The 21,761-nt window shown below is 60.2% G+C and overlaps 1 protein-coding gene across 5 annotated transcripts in view; it reads right to left on the bottom strand.

The window, feature by feature from the left end:
* Nucleotides 1–3,853: 3,853 nt before the first annotated feature.
* The window catches only part of PML (PML nuclear body scaffold), a 28,728-nt gene continuing 10,820 nt past the window's right edge, over nucleotides 3,854–21,761 (bottom strand). Inside the window, exons 3-9 of one of the 5 annotated variants that reach the window (XM_055133006.1) lie at nucleotides 16,700–17,283; nucleotides 15,186–15,256; nucleotides 10,941–11,063; nucleotides 10,525–10,762; nucleotides 9,782–9,831; nucleotides 5,342–5,492; nucleotides 3,854–3,995 (exon numbers count right to left, since the gene is read on the bottom strand). In XM_055133006.1, coding sequence (XP_054988981.1) covers nucleotides 3,988–3,995; nucleotides 5,342–5,492; nucleotides 9,782–9,831; nucleotides 10,525–10,762; nucleotides 10,941–11,063; nucleotides 15,186–15,256; nucleotides 16,700–17,283 — 1,225 coding nt within the window. In that variant the 3' untranslated portion in view covers nucleotides 3,854–3,987. Of the gene's footprint in view, nucleotides 4,001–5,250; nucleotides 5,493–6,662; nucleotides 9,145–9,781; nucleotides 9,832–10,524; nucleotides 10,763–10,940; nucleotides 11,064–15,185; nucleotides 15,257–16,699; nucleotides 17,284–21,761 lie in introns of those variants that run through there. The other 4 variants (XM_055133005.1, XM_055133004.1, XM_055133003.1 and 1 more) reach the window with 4 other exon arrangements.

Genomic DNA, 21,761 nt, shown 5'->3' on the forward strand with positions numbered 1-21,761 from the left:
CGAAGTGGGCGACCAGGGCGGGATGAGGAGGGGCAGGCCCAGCTCAGGGTGTAGCTGGGACAGAAGGCGCAGCAGCTGGGCAGGAGCTGATGTCCGGGTGAGGTCCTGGGGGTGTGTGGGGAGTCCTGAGCCCCCAGCCCCCGGGGCGCAGGACTCCGATTGTGCTGGCCTCTGCAGGCAGGTGGGGATGGACTCCGGGCCTAGACGGAGGCCGACCCCTGAGCTCCTTCCTGGCTCCCCGGGCCCCCCACTCTGACTCGTCATTCTGCAGAACCAGCACAGGCATTTGAGGGCTGGGACACAACATCCCTCTCTGGTCTCTCTAGACTTTATAAAGCGGCATCAGCGTCACGTCTGGGAACTCAGACCTTCTGCATGCATGTTTCATTTCCCCCCATCCTGGCGATGCTCAGGGCTTACTCCTGGCTAAGCACTCAGGAATCACTCCTGGCAGTGCCGGGGATCAAACCTGGGGCGGCCACGTTCAAGGCAAGTCCCCTCCCTGCTGTACTATCGCTCTGGCCCCTTTGTGTGGTTCTGCCTGTGCCCAAAATCTGTTTCCACACACTTCTGTGTGTCCACCTACCTACGATTCGGGGTCTGAAAAGCACCCATTTCACACCCCGGGACAGCCAGTGCCTGAGCGTTAGCGAATCTGGGCCCCAGAGCCAGGTCCCAGGGGACCCCGAGAGGGACGGGAGCTGGGGCCCGTCTCTGACCCTCCTCTGCCGGCTCCCAGGGTCCAGCCGGGGGAGAGGCCCAGAGCTGGGTGTTGACGTGGGTCTGCCAGAATGCCCACCGGCCAGGGCAGCGCCTGGGGGCTGTGGGGTGTCAGGGGGTCCCTCAGGCACCCGTGCAGACTCCTGCTGACAGCCGAGACAGAGGCCAGACGTGACACTCACACATGGGCCTGTCGGGTCTCCCCAAGTCCTGGCAAAGGCTCCACCTCCTGCTGCCCAGGGTGCGGACACAGGGGTGCAAGAGCCCCAGGGGGAGGCAGAGATCAGGATCCTGATGCCCCGGACTCTGCACTGACCCTCCGGGGGTCACTTGGTTGTTCCCCCTCCTTCCCCCCAGGTTTTGTGTCACACCTGGCAGTCCTCCTGGGTCTCTCCTGGCTCTGTGCTCACAGATCATTCCAGGTAGGCTCGAGGGACCATGCAGGGTGCCGGGGGTTGAGCCTAGGTCTGACACGTACAAGGCAAGTGTCCAGCTGCTGGGCGATCTCTAAGGGCCCTAGAAGGCTACTCTCTCTCTTTTTTAATTGAATCACCGTGAGATGCAGTTACAAAGTTGTTCATGATTGGGTTTCAGTCACACAGTGTTCCAACACCCGCCCCTTCACCAGAGCACATTTCCCACCACAGGTGTCCCCAGTGTCCCTCCTGCCACCCCACACCCCAGCCTGCCTCCATGGCCGGCACATTCCTTCCTCCTCTCTTTCCTTTTGGGCGTTATGGTTCGCGATACATATACATATTCTCATGTGTATCCCTTGACTGACTCCAGCACCCAGGTCTTGTCCAGAGTGATTCTTCCCGCCTATCTTTGTTGTAGTGGACTTTATCCTAACTGCCCTCCCCACTGCATCCCTGTAGCAGGCTTCCGGCGTGCGCCAGGCCTCCTGGTCCTGGTTTCCACTGTCCTTAGGTCCTAATCCAGGAGGCCACCCTTGGTGCTGGTGCCCCGCACTTGAGGATGACGCCAGCAGCCCACCCTGTCTCCCCTCTTTCCCCGGGGGTCCTTCTGTGGCCTAGTGTCCCACGCACTGATGAGGTGGGGCCCTCAGCTGTTAAACCCTGGAGATCCTCACAAAGACCGGCGGTGCTGACCCGGATCTGCTCCCCCCGTGCCCGGGGACACCCCCACTTCACTAGACAAAAGGTTGAGCAATTTCTCTGGGGGACACTGAGCACTGGGCAGGGAGCAGCAGGTCTTTCAGACTCTGAGCTTTATTGAAGGTGGTGACAGTGGGGGGCACTGAGGCAGGCTGAGGGAGGGTCACATCCTTAGCTCCTCAAGGTCTTAAGGCAGCAAGCAGGGGGCAGGGGTGTGCGGGAAAATGTGGGTGCATCAGACCTGGGGGAGTCGGGGGTTGGGCCCTGAGCCACCGCCACGGGTGCCCACAGCCCACCCACCTGTCCTCAGAGGGTCCCCTGCTTTGCGCCAGGCTGCTCTCTGAAGTGCATCGGGCCCAGGGTTGGGGCACACTGCACCCCGTCCCAGGAGCCCCGCTAAGGAAGTCGGGGTGCAGTGCAGCTGCAGGTCAGACAGGAGGTGGGCTGCACTGATGACCCATGGGCGAGGCCCAGCTTCGGCCCCCCTACCTGGGGGCCCACACACAGTTGACAGTGACTGGGGTCTCAGGGGCTGCGGAGCCCGCGAGCGCCCAGACGCAGTGCAGGACGGACCCGCCGGAGAGCTCGGGAAAGGCCTTCTCTGGGGCTTCACCCTGCTCCCACCTGTGGCTCTGTGGGGGGCAGGGCCCTCAGAACCTTCGGCCCTAGTGGACTCCCGCGGGAGAGGGCACGGGCTCGTGGGGTGCAGGTGCACAGGCCCCCAGGTTACCTGGTGAGTAGCCCGGGGTGATCGCTGGTCGTGGTGGGTGGTCTGGGGTGGGCATCACAGAGAGAGTGGGGGGTGGCCTGCGGCTGGGAAGTGAGCCGGGGGTAGCCGGGAGGGAGTGAGGAGGAAGGGCCGAGAAGGAGGGGTGAGTGGAAGCAGTGCAGGCGGAGTGGGGCCTGGGTCTGTGCAGATGTGGCCTCAGGGATGGAACGCCCGGAAGGGAGGAGGGAACAGGCCCGGGGAGGCTCAGGGGAGGGCCATGTGCTTACAAAGGCACTTGGGTCTGGTGGTACGGCCCTGTGGAAGGAGGCGGGTCCCCAGGGCAGGGGGCACACGTGTGGGAATGATGTGTCAGTGGCGGGGCAAGAAGGGGCCCCCCAGGCGAGGAAGGGGGTGGCTCTTTCTTCCCCAGGACACCTGGTCCTGCCCCTGGTTCACTCTCGGGACCCCTCAGGGAGGCGCTGGGCCTGCGGACGTCTCTGTCGGGGTGGTAGAGAAGGAAATTTGGTCCCAGAGAAGCAAGCCCTGATTCTGGACCAAACGCCATCCCAGGCCCAGGCCCCGGGGACGCTGTGCCTGGAGGGGCCTGGCTCGGGAACCCCCTCCCTGTCTGGCCGCAGAGATTTCCGGGCCCCTCAGCTCTGCTGGGGGTTCCTTCCCCCCACACTGGAGCTGTGGCCGGGGCTGGCGCCTGTGGGCCCCCGGCTTTCCACGCTGGCTGAGGCCTGGCTCTGTGCCAGACTTTCGAAGTAGAGGCTCAGAGCCTGCAGGAGGAAGGCAGGCTGGGTGGGGTCCTCTGGGACCCCCAGCAGGCTCAGGTAGTGGCTGTACTTCCTCAGGCCGCCACGGGGGTCCTGATGGTACGCCCTCTGCAGCTCCGTCAAGTTTACGTTGCGCAGGGCCAGCAGGCGGGCCTGCGCCTGGGCCAGCACGGCCGCCCGCACCAGGGGCTGCAGGGAGGAGAAGCAGTGCAGGTTGGCGAAGGAGTAGATGTGCGGGGCCAGCCGTGGCCCGGGGGATACCTCCAGCAGCCGACACAGGTCACGCATGGTCAGCACGGAGGCCAGGGCGCTGCCCTCGTTCACGGTCCGCGCCAGGTAGGTCGCCGCCAGGCTCTTGAGCTGGAAGCTCTCGGCCCCCGGCACACACTCCCGGATGAGGGGCAGCACGGCCAGGAAGCCCGACGTGACCTCCTGGAGCTCCCACAGCCGGTTGATGCCGTCCAGGGCGTGGAAGAAGCTCGGGAGGCCCGGCCCCCACAGCTTGTAGCAGGCCAGGACGGGGCGGGGCATGGTGCGGAGGAAGCGAAGGAAGTGCTCCAGGCCCACCTCCAGGGACACGGTCTTGGAGTAGACGCTGAGGCCGGCCTGGGGTCGGATGAGCGCCCGGAACTTGCTCCCCCCGTTCACGGCAGCCAGCTGGCTAATCTTCTGGGCTGGGCAGGAAAGAAGGGCAGGTGAAGCCTCGGGGACACGGCGGGCTGCCCGCCACCCTCTGGAGAGCTCATCTGGAGGTCACGGTGGGAATCAGAGCCCAGCCCCCCAGGGGGCTCTGACGGGGTCACTGCTGGCTCACAGCCGCGGCTCTCACCTAGTCCCGCTTCCCTCCCAGGATTGCCCCAACAGGCAGCCCCCCTGCTGCACCCCAACACACGAGACCCCACGTGGCTGGCATAAGCCCCCCACCCCACCCCATGCCTCTGGCCTCTTATTCCGGCAGCCACTTTGCCATCACTGAGTCCCCTCAACGCCCAGGACAGATGTGGGTCTGCCAGGCCATTTCATTCAGAGCTAGACCAGACCTTCCCCAGAGCTACAAGTGCCTGTCCTGTCTTAGGGGGACAAACGCCACTTTGGCCATCAGGGCTAGTCCTAGGTTGGCCAAAGTTAGATTGGCCCAAGATAGACTGGGACCAGATAGACTGGCCCGAGATAGATTGGTCAGTGATAGATTGGCCGAATATTGATAGGCCCAAGATAGATGGACAGCAGCCATCTGTCCAGCCAGGGGCCCTGCCAGTTTCAGGCAGGGACACCACAGGGCGAGGGAGAGCCCAGAGGCCCTGGGTGAGGGGGCCCATGTCCTGAGAAGAGGGTCCCTATGTCCAGGCCAGCACACAGCCCAGCAGCGTGGACACGTGCTTTGCACAGGCAAGGCCCTGAGGTCACTCCCTGGCGCCGCTGGCCCCAGTTCTGGTTGTAGCCCAGTGGTCCCCGCACCGCAGGGTCCGAGAAGCACCACATTAAAAGCAGGGACTCAGCACTCGACCCAGCTGAACCGGAACTGAGGGCAGCTGGGGGCCAGAGCACTGCTATGAGCCCCAAAGCAAAAAGGGTTCATAATTAAGTCTTGCATGTAGCTGACTCGAGTTGGATCCCTGGCACCCCATACGGTCCCTGAGTCCTGCCAGGAGTGATCTCTGAGCACAGAGCCAGGAGTCAGCCCTGAGCACTGCTAGGTGAGGCAACCCTCCCTGCCCTCCCCACAATGAAAAACAAAAGAAGGGGACCAGACACACACACCGTGGGCCGGACTCAGACGTGTGCAGTGAGTGCTGAGGCCGGGCCAGACAGGACGCCCCACGCCCGTCATTACCAGTGAGCTGCAGAGGGACGCTGTGGCCAGAGATGGGCCCGGCAGGCCTGGCCCCCCGCCTGCTACCATCCCCGCAGTCAAGGGGTATACCTGGGCACCCTGGAAACGTGGACCCCTGGGCTGGGCGGGCGGAAACTCAGAGACCGAGCTACAAAGGTGGGGGTGCCCCTGAGGGACGCACTTTCGCTGTCAATCCTGAGGTCGAAGAAAACCAGCGGCCTGTCTTCTGCCTGGGCGTCGGTGAGGGCCTCCTCCACGGCCTGCAGGGAGTTGGGGCCTTCCAGCTGCGCGTCGCTGGACTCGCTGCTGCTCTCGTCCATGTCCCGTGAGGTCTGCAACAGACGACACGGGCCGGGCTCAGAGTGCATGGGAGGGGGGCGGTGCCTGGGCGAGGAAAGGATGACCCCGCGGGGGGTGGCCTCTGGAATGGGGATGAGCAGGTGCCCCCTGTGGAGACCCTCCAACTCTCCTTGCTCATCTGCTGGCAGTGGGGTCGCGCCCAGGGGTGAGAGTTAGGTAAGAGTGTGAAAACACGGGAAGGGGGTGCACACGCATGCGTGCAGCCAGCAGGCGTGTGGGGGTGAATCTACCCTGTGTGAAGGACACGCCTTGTGGAGGGGTGAGAAGGCCCCGGGGTAGGGGTGCAGGTGTGCCAGTGTGAGGACGTGTGTGTGAGCGCAGCGTGAAGGGGCGAAGTTTCGGACAGAGGTTTGGGGCAGGGCCGAGGGGCCCCTCTGCCACCTCTGCTGAACAGACCCTGCAGAAGTGCTAATTTGGGACAGGAGGAAGGAGTCTCGCTCGGAAGCATCTCTGGACAGGGCCAAGGGCCAGGAGCCGGCTGAGTCGCGGGAGAACTACTAGGTCTCGCGCCTGGCGGGGGAGAGCCAGGGCCCAGGAGGCCGCTCCGGGCTGAGGCTCTGTTCTCTTGGGGACAAGGCCAGAGCAAGGTCAACACGGAGAGAGGCCTCGGCGTGGGCGTGGGAGGCTCCAGGGGTGGGCGAGAGGGCGGAACGTCTCCTGAGGGAACGGCTCAGGGTCCACACGGCAGCCAAACCGCCTTCCCACCGGGGACACGGCGGGCAGGCAGCGTCCACAGCGAGCAGGCTCCCGGCTGGCTCCCTGGGGGTGACGGTGGCCTCCGTGAAGCCGGTGCTGGACACCGTCCAGGCCCTCTTTCCCGAAGCCCTTCTGCTCTTGGGGGGAAACAGAATTTCAATGTGTTGTCAAGACATTTAGCCGGAAGCTCTGGAACCGTAACTGCCATTGCCGGGATTCGCCTGCACGGTGGCCTCTGGCTGTGAACTGTGCCCCGTAGTCCCACCCGGCCCCCTGCTTCCCCGGCTGCCGGTGGACACTCACTCTAGGGACCCGTCTGGGCCAGGTGGGCTGGGGATGCTGAGTCCTGGGGCTCTGCTGCACCCTCGGGGTCTCTCTCCTCCCGTGCGCCTGCACGCCCAGCCCCTCCCTCCCAGTAAGGCGCCTTCTCCTGGCCTCTCCTGGTCTCGGCGGTCACTCTGTCCTGCCCCGCGGCAGGGGGCGGGGTGGGGGGCGCTGGCCCTTCTCCTGCCAGCGCTGCATGGTTCCCTTTGCTCTGGGGTTGGTGGGAAGGCCAGACGCCCTTGCTTGGCCCTGCCAGGCCGCTCCTGGTCACTGCTGACAAGCTGCCCCTCGGCCGCGTCCTCTCTGCGGTCCCAGCACGGCACGCTGGGTTTCCCCTCTTCTTCTCTCTGCTCTGGACTGAGCTGCAAGGGCCCGGGCTGGGCTCCCGTGCTTCAACCTGTTCCTCCTGGTGACGCCTCAGCAGCCCCATCAGCCTCACTCGGAAGCAGGTTGGCTCAGGGCTGAGCACCCTGCTGGCTCCCAGTGTCCAGAGCTCCCCAGTCCTGTGCTCCTGTCCTGTCCTTCAGCATGGAAATGTCCTCTGCAGACCGACGAAAGGACAGCCCTGCCCAGGCGCCCCTGGAGGGAAGGCTGAGCTGCCGGCCAGACCACTGTCTCTCTCGCCTCTTCGCCTACAGGGGCTCTCAGAAAGGATGACCACTCTCCGGGGCTGGTCTCGTGGACACCCCGAGCACGGCCCTCCCTGTCTGTCCTGGCCACGCAACTGGTGAGCGCAGCCACATCAAACACAGACAACGCTTTTTCTGCAGACCCAAGTTTAATCGCACAGGCCGGCAGGGGCCCCTGAGACCCCAGCCTCACAGTTCATGCCTGGACCTGCCCCTCCGCCTCTGTGTGTGTGTGTGTGTGTGTGTGTGTGTGTGTGTGTGTGTGTGTGTAGCACAGAGAAGCCAGGAAGGAAAAGGTGATGTGCTGGGGAGAAGAATGGCGGGGAGTGGGTGCGGACAGAGGTGGAGCCAGCGAGGGGGGTGGGGCAGAGAAGGGGGTTGCTGAATGGACTCGAGCTCGGCAGAGGGGCTGTTCTGAGGCAGGAGCTGGAGCATCCCGCCAGTCTGGGGAAGATAACTGGTTTCTTTTCCCATCACACTTGGGGCTGCCTCAGGGGTCAGTTTAGTAACTTGGGCAGGCGAGGCAGCTGGCCGACATGGGCAAGGCAAACAAAACAAAGGTCTTTGTTTGGCTTTTCCCCATCTGTAGCCTCCAGGGGGTGCTGCAGAGACAAAGTGTAGAGCAGCCCCCGGAGTGGCCAAGGAGGGAAGGCCAGGGCAGTGGCTATCGATAAAGCCCAGGAAAGCCCCTGGGCAGGGAGACAAAACCTGCCTGGGCCTTGGCGGGGAGTGGCAGTGAGCTGGGCAGGGGGCAGTGATACCACCACAGGGGCTGGGCACCCAGATCCCTGGGGTTTTCTCGGCATGGGCTGGAAGGGTCCAGGGGGTGGAGAGTCTTGGCCTCGCTGCCCACCTCTGATGTCCGGGGGAGGAGACATGTGGTCGCCCACGGGAGAACTGGGTGACCGCATGGGAATGAGTCTCGAAACCCACATCTACGGAGCCAGGTGCCTCCCCGCCAGCCTTGAGGCAGACCCTGCACCTGGGGACCCAGGGCCGGGGGGTCTTGGCACAGGCCCAGTGGGAAAGTATCAGGTTGGGGTCAGAGATGCGGCAGGGGGAGGTGCAGAGGGAGAGAGAAGAGGCCAAGGGATCTGACGCAAAGGTGGCAGCTGTCAAGTCACCGTGGCTAAAGGTGATGTGCCTGGAGCTGTCCTCAAGCAAGGCGGACAGGACAGATCAGCAGCAGCCTGGAGGCTGGGCCCCGAGAGTGGGCAAGCAGCCGAGGTGGGACTGGAGGGAGGTGGCCAGCAGCCGCAAAGGGAGGTTCTAGGTTTCACGGGGGGCTGCATCAGTGGGGCGGGGGGAATGTGTGTGGAAGAACCCCCTGTGCGTTCTGTCTGGGGGCTGTGGCGGCCGCAGGGCGAGCTCCCTGGTCCTCCAGGGCTCTGCTGGCAGCGGGATTCAGCTGGGCAGTCACTGTGGACAGAGGCAGAGCAAAGAAAGCGTTGAGCCACCGGGTGACACGGGAGCGTCCCCGCAGCGACGGGCGGGAGCGGGCTGGCGCTGGCCTCCGTGCCCGGCCGGCTGGGCGGTGCGGGGTGAAGTCTTCGGGGCTGGCCTGCTGGCTGGGGGTTGGCTGACAGGCGCGCGTGGGGGCACAGGCCAAGGGCAGGTTGTGGAAGCCTCGTCGAAAGAGCAGGCGCGACATCCTGATCCTCCCGCCTGACGGGAAGCCCCTCCCTTGCTGGCCTGGGACCTGCTCTGGGGGGCCAGCAGGCTGGCCGCAGTTCTCTGAGTCTTGCTGGGCAGGTTGTGGGGGAAGCGAAGTCGGGGGCGTGGGCGTGTCGGGGGGTGCAGCGGAGGGTATGGGCAACAGCAGGTCGGCTAGCGAGGAGGACGCGGCGCTGGTCTCCGCAGCTCCCGCGTGCTTTCCGATAGAGAGCTCCAGACTGCGGGCTGGCGGGGGGCCTGAGTCTCCGTTCAGATGCCTCTGTCCCTGCACAGGCGCATGGTCCGGCCTCTGTGAAGGAACCTCCGGGGACAGAAGGATCCTGACTGCCATCCATCCTCCACGCTGGCCGCCGCGGCCTCCCAGAGCTGCGCCAAACCCCCGCTGCCCAGCCGTGCCCCATGCGGTGAAGGCGTCAGCGTGGGCCTGTCCCCTGTGCTGAGGATCAGGGCACAGAAAAAGCCCCTGGAAGCTCCCAGCGAGCCAGCTCGGCCAAGAAAGAAAGAGACTAGCCCGGCAGGGGGCGCTCGTGGGCCCTGCCAGAAGGAGACCGGCCAGCAGGGGGCGCTCGCGGGCCCTGCCAGAAAGAGCCGGACCAGCAGGGGCGCTCGCGGGCCCTCCCATAAAACCAACACAGGCCCTCCCAGAAAGCAACACGCCCCGGAGGGGGCCCTGTCAGAAAACCATGGGCCTGCAAGGGGCGCTCCGGGGCCCTGCCAGAAACAGGCCCCAGGAGGGGGCGCGCGCGGGTCCTGCCAGAAAGCAACATGCGGGCTGATCGCTGCTTCTCCGGGTGGGCAGTGTGAGTGCGCACGGGTAGGGCGCCTCCAGCCCCAAGCTGGGACTCAGGCTGTTCCCAGGACACCCCGGCACCCTCCGTCTCTCGGGAGGACTCCGCGCCGGCTAGTACTGGAGCGGTCAGGCACGCGGGGACACTCACCGAGTTCTCAGTGTCTGACTCCTCCGAGCTGTTGATCACGATGCAGTCCCCTGCCGAGGCGAGAGGGAGGGGGCAGTCAGGCTCTGGGGTCGCCGGCCACCGGCCGGGACACATGGGGGAGGTGCTTTGGTCCTTGTACATAACTCTTCATCACTGCCCCCCCCCTATTTCTCCCCTCTCCCTCCCCCCCCCTCTCTCTGCCAGTCCCGGACACAGCTGACGGCCGGCCAGACCCAGAGCTGGCCCTGAGCCCGGTGCAGAGGCCTCCTGGTGTGGACCTGGGGGTGTTTGGCAGCCCCCCTGGGGGTGTCCGAGTTCTCAGTGCCAGCCAGTGGGGGAGCAAGGACGGCAGTCACTCTGGGACTCAGAAGGAAAATGCAGCTGAAGGCCGAGTGACGTCAACTCAGGAAGAATGATCTAGAACGTTCCAGAATCCTCTAGGTTGACTTCGCCTCATAAGCCAGACCTCCCTATGTCCATAAAAGGAACCTCAGACCAATGAAGTCCCTGAGGTGGGTGGCTGGGGCAGCAAACTGGGATGGACACCAGTAGGTACGGACTTGACCCAGATCCTCTCTGGGTGGGCGAGGAGCCCTCTGGACAGTGGCACAGGACTGGCACAGCAGCCAGCCCACCCCCCAGCTCCAGTCAAACCCACAGTAACCCCGGGGACCTCAGCCCAGTCACCCCAGAGGGCAGCAAGCAGGTCCCAACCTCTGCTCCCCGCCCTCCTGCCTCCCTACCTGCCTCCTTGTGGCTGTTGGCCAGGTGGTTGATGTGGGGGGTGGAGTCCTCATCTTCCACGTGGGGTCCCTTGGGGCTGCCGGGCTCATCCCAGCGGGGCGGGGAGGCCACCTGGGAGGTGCTGGGCCCCGGCTCCAGCCTCGCCTCCCTCTCCGGAGACTGCAGCTTCACCATCTTCCTGGGGCTCTCGGTCTGGCAGGCCTTTCTCTTCTGGGGCGTGGCTTCTAGGGGGTTGTTCTGGGCATCGGGGAGCACAGGGCGGGGTCAGGGTCTGGGGGTGCCCAGTCCTGCAGGCCAAGCGCCTACACCTGCCACCAGTCACTAACTGGGCGTGGCCACACGAGGGGCCAGGCAAGGGCAAGGGAGGGTGTGGAAGAGGTGCTGGGGCCTGGACCCCTGCCTGCCCGCTCCTCACCTCTCTGCACACGCAGTCCCTGATGGAGTAGGCGTTCACGGGCACCGGGTGGGCTCCAGGCATCGGCTGCACCACAGCCTCGGGCTGGGCCTCAGCTGGGCCTGGGGCCTGGACCTCAACCCCCTGCACCAAGAAAGCAGAGTCAGAGAGGACTGGGCAGCAGATGAGGTCCACTGCAGCCGAGCTGCCTCCCCCATGTCCTGACCCGCTTCCCGGACAAGGATGTTCCCCTTCCCCCAGGGCATGGATTCTCCAGGAGGCGGGAGGTGTATCCAGGCCCTGGAGGGCAGGGCAGGAGAAGGGCTGGGGAGGTCCCCAGGGCTTCTCTGTGGCACTGTGGCCTGTGGTCCAGCGGGCCTCCTGCCTTTGCTCCAGCCCCCCCGTACACCAAACTCCATGCACTCCCAGTGGTCGACCGTCTACCAGGAGCCGCCTCCATCCTCAGGATTCCTCCCCAGCCGGTGAAATGACCAGGCTAGTCCCTCCTGCATGGGCAGGCCCATCCATTCTGCCCAAACAGCGGGAAATTCCCCCCTGCCCCACCCCTCTACCCTCCCGACTCACATGGTGGCCTGGGCTGGAGCAGGTAGGGAAAGCCCCGCAGAGAGGCACAGAAGCCCACCCGTGCTCTCAGCTGGCCCAGGGGCTCCCTCATCATTTGCTCTAAGGTGCTGACTCCCCTCCCAGCTTCCTGTCTCAACTCCTCTACAAAAGGAGAGAAGCGCCGACTCTGGGCCTCAGGCTAGAGGGGAGAGAACGCAGGCCGCTCCTAGACTCTGGCCCAAGTTCCATGCCAGTGTGTCTACACTACACTCTGTGACTCGCTAGCCAACCATGAAAGCCGTCTACGCAGCCTGGCCAGAGCAGCATTCCACAGAACGGAAAAGAAAGGCTTCCACCCTGCGCAACACGTCTAATTTGTTTCAGAAAACCTGATGTGACCACAAGTATGGGTGTGTGCATGGGTATATCCTGTTGGTTAGAAGAAAAAAATAATAAAACAAAAACGAAACAGGGACCACACCTGGCGGTGCTGGGCCTCAGACTGTGCCGTGTGCGAGGCACGTGCCCTAGCCCCTGTATCATCTCTGCACTTGGGCTTGAGGTTGGAAGGCCCTGCTCAGGCCTTTGCATCTGCTCACCAAGTGCTGTGTGTAAACGGACACAGATGAGGAGTCACAAGAGAAAAACTCATGGGGTCTGGTTTCCGTCATGGAGTTGCTTCCACCTCTATCGCACTATCACATCGTTACAAAAACACCCAGGAGGAACAGGAAGAGGCTGGTGGGCTGCCACCCGCCCCAGACCCCTGGCTGGGCCTGCAGTGGGTTCTCTCCTCTGCTCCAGTCAGGTACATGGGTGCAAAAACAATCAATGTCTGTGGCTCTCAGCAGCAGAGCTGCTGGCAAAGGGACCGACTTTCCCGGCAGGCCACCCAACCTGCCCAACCTGCCAGACCTGCAGCACTGTGGCGGCTTCAGCCCCACCTAGGAAATGTGAAAGTGAGAGGCTTCAAGAAAGAGCAAGAAATGCCCAGAGCCAAACTGCTCAGTAGAGGGCAGGTAGAGTCCCACCCAAAGAACAGACTAGAATTCTCCTCAGGGCACTTTGCAGAGTCATTGCTCTGGGGGCAGTTTCCTGCTAGCATAGTTTGCAAAGCCAAAACCACCTCTATATGCACAGAAACACAAGTTTTATAGCACAGCAGGTAGGCATTTGCCTAGCACACAGCCGACCTGGGTTGATTCCTCCGACCTGGGTTGATTCCTCCGCCCCTCTCAGAGAGCCCAGCAAGCTACCGAGAGTATTCCCCCCCATCCCCCCACCCCCGCACAGCAGAGCCTGGCAAGCTACCCGTGGCCTATTCGATGTGCCAAAAACAGTAACAAGTCTCACAATAGAGACGTTACTGGTGCCCGCGCCAGCAAATCGATGAGCATGGGATGACAGTGATACAGTGATATGCACAGAAGGGGCCAGGCTTAGTAGGGCAGGACCCATCCACTCAAATGGCCAGTCTGGGGCCAGGGAGACTGTAGGCTGCTTGCCTTGCATGCTGGGGTCACACTTGAGCACAGAGCCAGAAATAGTGCCTGAGCACTGCTGGGTGTGGCCCCAACCAACCTGAGCCTTAAAGAGTTAGATTAAAGGGGTCAAAAAAAGCATTAGGATGCTTGCCCACAGGGTAAACTTTCTGGACTCTTTCTCCATCCAAAAACCTGGCACAAGACCATGCATAAAGGGTGTCATGCTGTCCCTGTGCCAAAAAATAGAATGGAAAGCAAATGCCGATAACCATGCATGCATTAAGAACTCCCGGAAGGTTGGGGCTGGAGCGATAGCATAGCGGGTAGGGCGTTTGCCTTGCACGTGGCCGACCCGGGTTCGATTCCCAGCATCCCATATGGTCCCCTGAGCACCGCCAGGGGCAATTCCTGAGTGCAGAGCCAGGAGTAACCCCTGTGCATTGCCGGGTGTGACCCCCCCCAAAAAAAAAAAAGAACTCCCGGAAGGCTGTGTAAGAGATTAATAGAGACCCGAGCAATAGAGAGCAAGGAGGACATTTGCCCTGCACACAGCTGACCCCTGCTCTATCCCTGGCATCCCACATGGTCTCCCCACTCCTCCACGCCACCCCTGTGCACTGCCAGGAGAAAATTCCTGAGTGCAGAGCCAGGAGTAACCCCTGAGCATCACTGGATATGACCCCTCAAAGAAACAATGAATAAAGAGAGATATCTGGTCAACAGAACTGGAGAGATGAGGGGTGAGGAGAACAGGAGATAGTTTCACTTTCTAGTTTTTATTTCTGACCACTCAGTAGTATGGAGGAGGGAGGGAGTTCACTTTCACTTTGTAAGCTCTGTCCCTGGGGATGCAGGCTCTGAGAAGCTACAGTTTGGTTTCCAAGTCTTGCCACCAGCTTGCTGTGAGGTGGTGAAGCTGTACCCTCTCTCTCAGACGGCCCTCCTCACTGCAGGCTCTTTTCTAGTTCTCAGAATCTAAGTGCTTCCTCCTCCAGGAAGCCTTTCCTACTTGCAGTAACCTTTATCTTCCATTGACCGGCTTGCTAACTGACCGCCCCTACCAGAAGCCCTGGCCTCCAGGAGGATGAGTCAGCCCTGGGCCGGGGCCTTAACAGGCAGGCACATGCACACCTGGTGCCGGGACTGGGACACGCAGTCTGAAAAGGAACTGAGGAAGTGTACCCTGGGGCAGGGAGGCCAGGCAGGCCCGCACTCAGGAGTGCCAGTCAAGGGCTGCCATCCCGGCATCACGCCCCTGCCCCCTCCATGCCCTCCTCCACCGTCTGGATGCTCTAAGTCGGCAGTCAGAGAACAGAGCAGCTTCTCGAACGGACTTGCTTCCTGGGCTGGGGTCAGGATAGTAGTGACGGGACGGGAGAGGTGAGGGGGAAGAGACAGGGGTGAGAGGGATGGGGCAGGGGGGAGGGGGTGGGACAATGGTGAGGGAGACAGGGAAGCAGTTAGGGGGATGAGACACTGGAGGGGGGATGGGACAGGGGTGAGAGGGACAGGATAGCTTCAACTCCTGGCATCACACGGTCCCCCGGGCAAGGCAGGGGGCAGTCCTAGACCCCCCGGGCACCCCTGAGTGTCCCAGGAGTCCTGGGACTGCAGGTACTGACCCAAAGGCTTGGTCGGCCAGAATCACCTGTGGTGCCCTGGGGGCCTCCTGAACACCCTATTGGGAGGACTTTCTCCCCCCCAAAGGAATGGGTGCACTTCCTGCCCCTGAAAGCTGACAGCCACGCCAGGCGCTGCAGAGAGAAGGCGGGAGGGTGGGAGGGCACCTCGCCCCCGAGACAGGCTAGCTGCGAACCACAGCAGAGTCCAGCCTGGGCTCCAGGGCCGACGCTGGCCCCACTGTCCATTCTCTGCAGGACACCTGTGTGCGGGCAGAGAAGGGCCAGGGCCATCTGCCACCCCTGTCAGCCCGGGCCTAAGCTCATGAGTCTCATTGCCTGGGAGCCCAGCAGAGCCATCACTGGGTGGCTGGAAGTGCCCTCGGTGATGCCTAAGACCAGGTCCTGCAAGCGCGCCTTGACCTCCCTCCCTCCCACCAAAAGGCGCAGTCTGGACACTTTTCAGTGTCCAGAGCACTCTGGGTATTCTCCCTGCTCTACCACCTGCAGGGGTGGCTAACCCCGGTCCCCCACCCTGTCCCACCCTGTCCCACCCTGTCCCACCCTGAACCACATCCTGCACCTCAAACCCAGCTCACCAAGCCAATGTCAGAAGAAGTCTCGGGCGTGCTGGCAGGCGGTGGGCTGGCTCTCTCAGGCACAGGTAAATCTGAAGAGGACAGAGAATGCCACGGGCAGGTCAGGGACATCCCTGGCGACAGGTGCCTTGGCCGAAACACCATCTCCAGAGATCCCGGCAGAAGAGTGCATGTCAGGGGCTGACAGCTGCTAGGGAGGGTCCCGGGGCAGCGGCCACGAGCCCAGCCATTAGGGAGTCGGCTGTTGTCAGCCCAAAGGCACCTGTCACCTCTGAGCTTCCGGCCAACCGTGGGAAACCCAGAGCACTGACACCCTGACACCGCTCTCACTCCTGCAGGCAGCAAAGGACACATTGATGTACCCCCTGCCCCACACTTGAATGTGGTCTGACGAATGTTACAAACCGCAGCACCACATCAACATGTTACTTTGCTGATGTTACATTGCACGGAAATCTCACACTTTAGCTCCTTCTTCTGCCCCTGCCTAGGGTATCATTTCCTGCGCCTCGGGCAAAGTTCACTGCCTCGGTGGAGAAGGCACGATCCATGGCCCCTCTGGAGGGCACGTCTCTGAGCCCGTGTCCATCAGCCTCACTCAGTGGCGCTGCCTGGTGGCTGCGGTGGCTCAGCGCCCAGGACGCACATTCCAGCGCAGAGATTTCAGAACAGGGTCCCCTGCTCAGCCTGGTCTCCCTCTTTGCATGTGCTCCCCTCTCCACCCCCCAACTCCATCTCTCTTGCAAACGCTCCTGGTGCTTCCACCACATACACCTTCTACCACACCTGTGTTGGGATGGGAGTGGCCAGCAGTGCCTCGGCTCTCTGGATCTTGCCTCCCAGCTACATGGGGCACTGGTCGGCCCTTGTTTCTCTGACATCTAAAGCCAGGCAGGACACACAGAGCTGGGCAGTGGGTCCAAGTGGCAGCTTACCCGGGGACCAGAGGACTGGCCCCATTTTGCTGCAGTTTGGACTAAGTACCCAACACTTTAGTGTATGTGTGGTTAGGGAGAAACGTTCCCTGGAGCAACAGCACAGTGGGGAGGGCATTTGCCCTGCATGCGGCCGACCCAGGTTCGATTGCCAGCATCCCATATGGTCCCCCAGCACCACCAGGAGTAATTCCTGAGTACAGAACCAGGAGTAACCCCTGAGCATTGCCGGGTGTGACCTAAAAACAAAACAAAACAAAAAAAGAACTGGTTCCCCTGGGGTACACTGATGCTTTCATGGCCCAGTAGCCTTCTAACTGGGCCCAAGCAAATCCTCAAGGGTGCTGCAAATAAGTTGGTGAAATGTGACCTCCCTGGGTGCCAGCACCCCATCCCACGGCCCTGCCTGAACCAGGATGCGATCAAACTGGAGGTTCCAAACGTACCCTAACTTCCCTTCTGGTCATGAGACAGTGGCCTTTCTGCTCTGTCTCCTGCAGATAGGACGGGGCAGTAGTTAGACACAAGCCTGCCCACGGCAAGCAAGTTGGCCAGGCAGGTGGCACCAAGGGGGCTTACCTGTGCCCTGGGTGATGCCTGAGACCAGGTCCTGCAAGCGCGCCTTGACCTCCTCGAAGCCGTCCACACGCACCGCGGCCCCCGCGCTCCGGGGCTCCTCCTGGCTCAGGTGGTGAAGCGCCTGGCGGAGGAAGCCGTGCATGTCCAGCACCTCCTGGTCGGACGCGTAGCGCCTCATCTTCTGCACCAGCACACTGCCCGTGCGGATGCGCTGCAGCGTGGCGTCCAGGCGCTGCAGCCGGCCCGCCAGCTCGCCGTAGTCGCGCTGGTAGTGCTGATTCACCGCCTCCAGCAGCTCGCGCTCCTGCGCCCTGACGCGCATCAGCACCTGGCTGATGCGGGAGCGGACCAGTTCCTCCATGTTGGCGCGCTCTCGGTCCAGCTGACTGACCGCTGTCTGCACCTCGGCCTGCGCAGCCCCGAAGGCCACCTCCCGCGCCTGCAGCACCTGCTTCATGGAGTCCAGCTCCCCCTGCCGCTGCTCGATCTCCAGCCTGATGTCACACTTGAGGTCTTTGTGGGCGTCGCTGTCCAGGATCGCGCACGAGCAGCACAGAGCCCTGGCGCAGCCCCGGCAGTAGATGCTGTGGGCACACAAGGCAGCCTGGCTTAGGGCTCTCCAGCGTCTGCCACCCCTCCCCTGCCACTGCCACCTTTAAAATGTTTTCCGATTACTTTCCCATCCCCCACGTGACATTTCGAATCATGGATGTTTCTTGGTTCATGTTTTTCCCAATCTGGTATTTGTGGTGATAGTACAAACTACCAGAAAAATATTAGATGGTTAAAATGTGATGCTCGGGAGCGGGAGTGGTAGCACAGCAGGTGAGGCGCTTGCCTTGCACGCGGGAGACTGCGATTCAATCCCTCGCACCCCCTATGGTTCGCTGAACAACACCAGGATTAATTCCTGAGTGCAGAGCCAGGGTTAACCCTGAACATCACTGGGCGTGACCCCAAAACCAAAACCAAACCAAAAAATGTGATTTTTTGCCAGGGGACAGCGGGAGAGTCCAGCAGGCTACCTTGCATGAGGTCGACCCAGGTTTGATCTCCAGCACCTCATACAGTCCCCCGAGCACCATCAGGAGTGATCCTGAAGCACGGAGCTGGGAGTGAGCCTCAACACAACTGGATGTGGCATTACAAAAAAAATTTTAATTAAAGAAAAACAAAACAATGCCAGTAAGAGTTGCCTGCCAGGGGTCATGGGGTTATAATGGGAATCTTGAAAGGAGTTTCAGGACTTCTTTCGTAAGCCAACCTGCATGTACAGGATTTATAGCCAAAGTACCAAGGAGCCTGGAATGACAGTTCATTTCCCCTCTTAGACCCTCAGCAAGTGGGCTTAGAGAAGCAGAAGTGCAAGACAAGTTAATGCTATTTTGAACTCTATTATTTCAAAGCTAGAAAAACATGCCTTGGGCAAGGGGGGGCACAGATAAAATCGCAGATAGGGTGGCTAGGGCATTTGCCATGCACATCAGCAAAGTATGGTGTGATTCCAGGAGCAGCCCCAGCCTGCCCTGCCTCCAGCACTGCTGGGTATGGACAGAAGAAGGAAATCTGATAGGTGCCCAACACAGAAGCAAAGGGGCCCAACCTGGGTTCAATCCCTGGCATCCTATATGGTCCCTGCCCCCAGCACCACCAGGAATATTTCCTGAGTGCAGAACCAGTATTGGCTGGGAAAGAAAGAAAAAAGAAAGAAACTGAAGTAATTAGCTAGGGGGCAGCAACAAAAGGGCCCCCTTAGCCACACCCCCTTGACAGTAGTAAAGCTCTTAAATGCAACGGGTCCCTAGCACTTGGGAGACCCCCTGGGGAAGTCAGACCTTTGAAGCCATGAGAGATGGGTCAGGGCAGGGCCTGGAGCACAGGCTCTGGACACAGGAGCCCCAGGTTTGGTCCTGCAGCATTTCAGGGAGCAAACCCTGAGCTAGGAGTAGCTCCCAAGCGCTATCCAACTACTCCGTGGTTGAGAAGTGGCAGCAGCAACTGCCGTCTCGGAGGTACTGAGAATCCAAGAGAAACAGCACAAGGACAGGGCATGAAAGGAGGAGGAGCGGAGGGAGGGTGCAAGGTTGAGGTCCTTGCCTTGCACACGGTCTACCATGGTTGGTGCCCAGCATCATGTAGGGTCCCCCAGGTGCCACCAGGGGTCACTCCTGAGCACAGTCAGAAATTCCTGAGGACCACAGGGTGTGGCCCAAATGCACCCACATCCCCCAAAGAAGATGAAAGGAAGTAGGGGAGGAGCAAGCGTGGTCTATTTCACACTATGCACTCTGTGTGGCCCACGCCCCAGGAAACATGGAGAGTCTGTGAGTTCCTCCCTTTGCCTCTGCGTGGGTGGACATGGGCCTGGGGGCTGGTGTTCTGTAGAGTGGCACTTCTCATTCAGCAGGAGCCATAGGACCTTCCCACTATGTGGGACTCTTATTCAAGGGCCACCTCAGACAGGGACCCCGGGGCACTCCTCCAGGGGCACCCCTCCAACTCGGGGCACTCCTCCAGGGGCACCCCTCCAACTCGGAGGCCATGATGATTCTACTTCATTTGCTTTCAAAGCCAAAGCAATTCAGGCAGGGAGGGAGGTAGGGAAGGGCCCACAATCAATGGAATTCCCAGGAAGTAATAAAACCAATAGCCCTCAGGCCCTCAGAACCCACCCTGTGAGCAGGGAGCTAAAGCCTGATAAGGCTTTGCTGCTGTCTCTCTCCAGCCAAAAACTCCAGCAGGAACAAAGGCCAAGGAGAGGAAAGGAATTTTGAAGAGGACCATCAACCACTTTCAACTCTACCCCCTTGGCAACCACCCTAGCAAGGACTCTTACATAGCTAGAAAGCCCCGCGTGGGGCACCTATAAAAGCCATTTTGAACAAAGGAAGCGCGTGCATACGCTGCTGAATCCATGTACCACTTGTGCCCACATGGCAGAGCACATGTATTACTCAAGCACAAGTGTTTGGAGATGTGTACTGGGGCTCTCTCCGCCTTTGGAGACCCCGTGTTCTCCCTGGAGTGTGTCTCTCTCTCTCCCTTCGCTCTCCTTCTTTCCCCCTCCTAAAAGTCTCCAAATAAAACCTGTTTTTACTCCACTGCTCGTCTACTCCTGAAATGCTTTTCTGTGAGACAGGAAAAAGTTCTGGAAACCCTTGGTGAGGCCTAGGACTGACTTTCTTCCCCGCATAGAGCAATTCCTGCTCCAGCCTGAGTCCGTGGCTCCCCACTGGTGGTGGGGATCAGTTCCAGAGCTGAGGAGATCAAGCGGATGTCAGGTGTGACTGCATGGCCGCCTGATCAGGCTGGCGGGGCTCTGGCCTGTGTGGGGCAGGGGCTTGTCCACTGGTTTCATCAGTCCCAGCCTTCCCAGCCGGTCCCATGGTGGCAGAGGTGGATCGGGAGAAAGTGGCCATCTCTCCCCTCTCTGCCTCACATAAGCCACCCGTGGGGCCACCGACTTCAAAAGGCTGTGCAGGATACATCCGTGATGGGGCTGGGATGTGAAGGTGGGATGGCTGCGTCTCTCCTTCGCTCCCATCCAGAGACACATCAGCAGTGCCATCAGCGTCACATACTGAAGCGATGCAGGGATGCCCCTCTGAGCGCAGGCGGAGCACAGCTGGCCCTGGATGCACAAGGGGCTGACCACCACCAAGCTTGCATTTCAAATGTCACCTTAATGAGGCGAGCAAGCACCAGCAGCTCCATTCTGTTCCCCACTAGTCTGCTGCTGAGACCCTCGGACTCCCCCATGGCCTTTGCCCAGTGTCTCAAGACTAAGGGCTGTTTTCATGCACTGTTAAACAGACAGACAGGAACACGCAGGCCCCCTGGGAACGTCCCGAAAGGCCGGCCTGTAGATCCAGGACACAAAGGATGTTTCATGATCTTCCCTCAGATTTTTACAAGGAACCGGCCATTGTTCATGATGCAGTTCAGGGAATCACTGGTGCTGCTGGCTGGAGACTCAAACCCCTTCTCTCTCTCCCTGACATGTCACTTGTTTCTGTTTGAACTTGTTTTCCCAGCCAGCCCTAGACAAGCTCCTTCTTGCGTTCTGAGAGTAAGATAGTTTTCCAGAACCTGTTGGATATCAACCCTAAGTGCTCTAGGCTTTATCAATGAATTGCCCCTTTCCTCCTCCCAGAGAAGCTTGCCAGGCCCTTGCTAACATCCTTAATTTAGTCAAAGTCTATCTTCAACCTCCCCTTTGTGTTGGATATTAACCCTAAGTGCTTTAGGCTTTATCAGTGAATTGTCCCCTTTCTTCCTCCTAGAGAAATTTAACATACCTTGTTAGCATCCCTAATTTGTTAAAGTTTATTTGTAATCTTTCCCTTATATTTTACCTCTCATTGTCACAGTCCCCCATGTCAATCTTGATTGCTTGTAAAATAAAACTTTCTGGTAATTCTGAACTTGCATTGATACTACTTTGTATTTGAAGTGCTGTATATTTGTACTTGCTTTTCTGTTTCCCCTATAGCCTTTTTATATGTTATCATAGAGCAGTGTTCTTTGGTTAAACACAGAAAGACCATTAATATTTGGGAGTTGATTGACTCTAAAATATATCTGCTCCTGGGCATAATTACTTGGTCATAACTACTTGACTCAGGCTTCAGTTTCTGTAGTTCCTAACACTCTAAAGGGGAGGTCCCGCCGTGGAACTGGGATGGACCCAGGGCAAAACTACCCAGCAGTGAAATGGATATTCTAGAAAGCATAAATGCATGGTTTTATGCAAACTATTACAATTTAAGAGACAGGACCCCCTGGGGAAGGACTAGCTGAACTGGCCTGAGGACTTAGTCTGGGATTTATGGTAAAAGCCTTGCTTGCCCTCAGAGCCCAGACAACCAAGTGTTAAAAGCCTTGCTTGCTCTCAGCCCAGAGAACTAAGTGTTGGGATCTCTTACTGTGTTTATCCAAACAACTGCAAGTATGATAACTTATACAATTAGAGGGAAACATAAAAGCAATGTAGTTGTCCCTGGGAGACAGAGTGTCTTCTTGAGTTGATCTCTCCAAAAGAATTTCCTCTGCCAAATGTTTA

This window comes from Sorex araneus, chromosome 3 (genome assembly GCF_027595985.1).
Source record: "Sorex araneus isolate mSorAra2 chromosome 3, mSorAra2.pri, whole genome shotgun sequence".
In the NCBI taxonomy this organism is placed as follows: domain Eukaryota; kingdom Metazoa; phylum Chordata; class Mammalia; order Eulipotyphla; family Soricidae; genus Sorex; species Sorex araneus.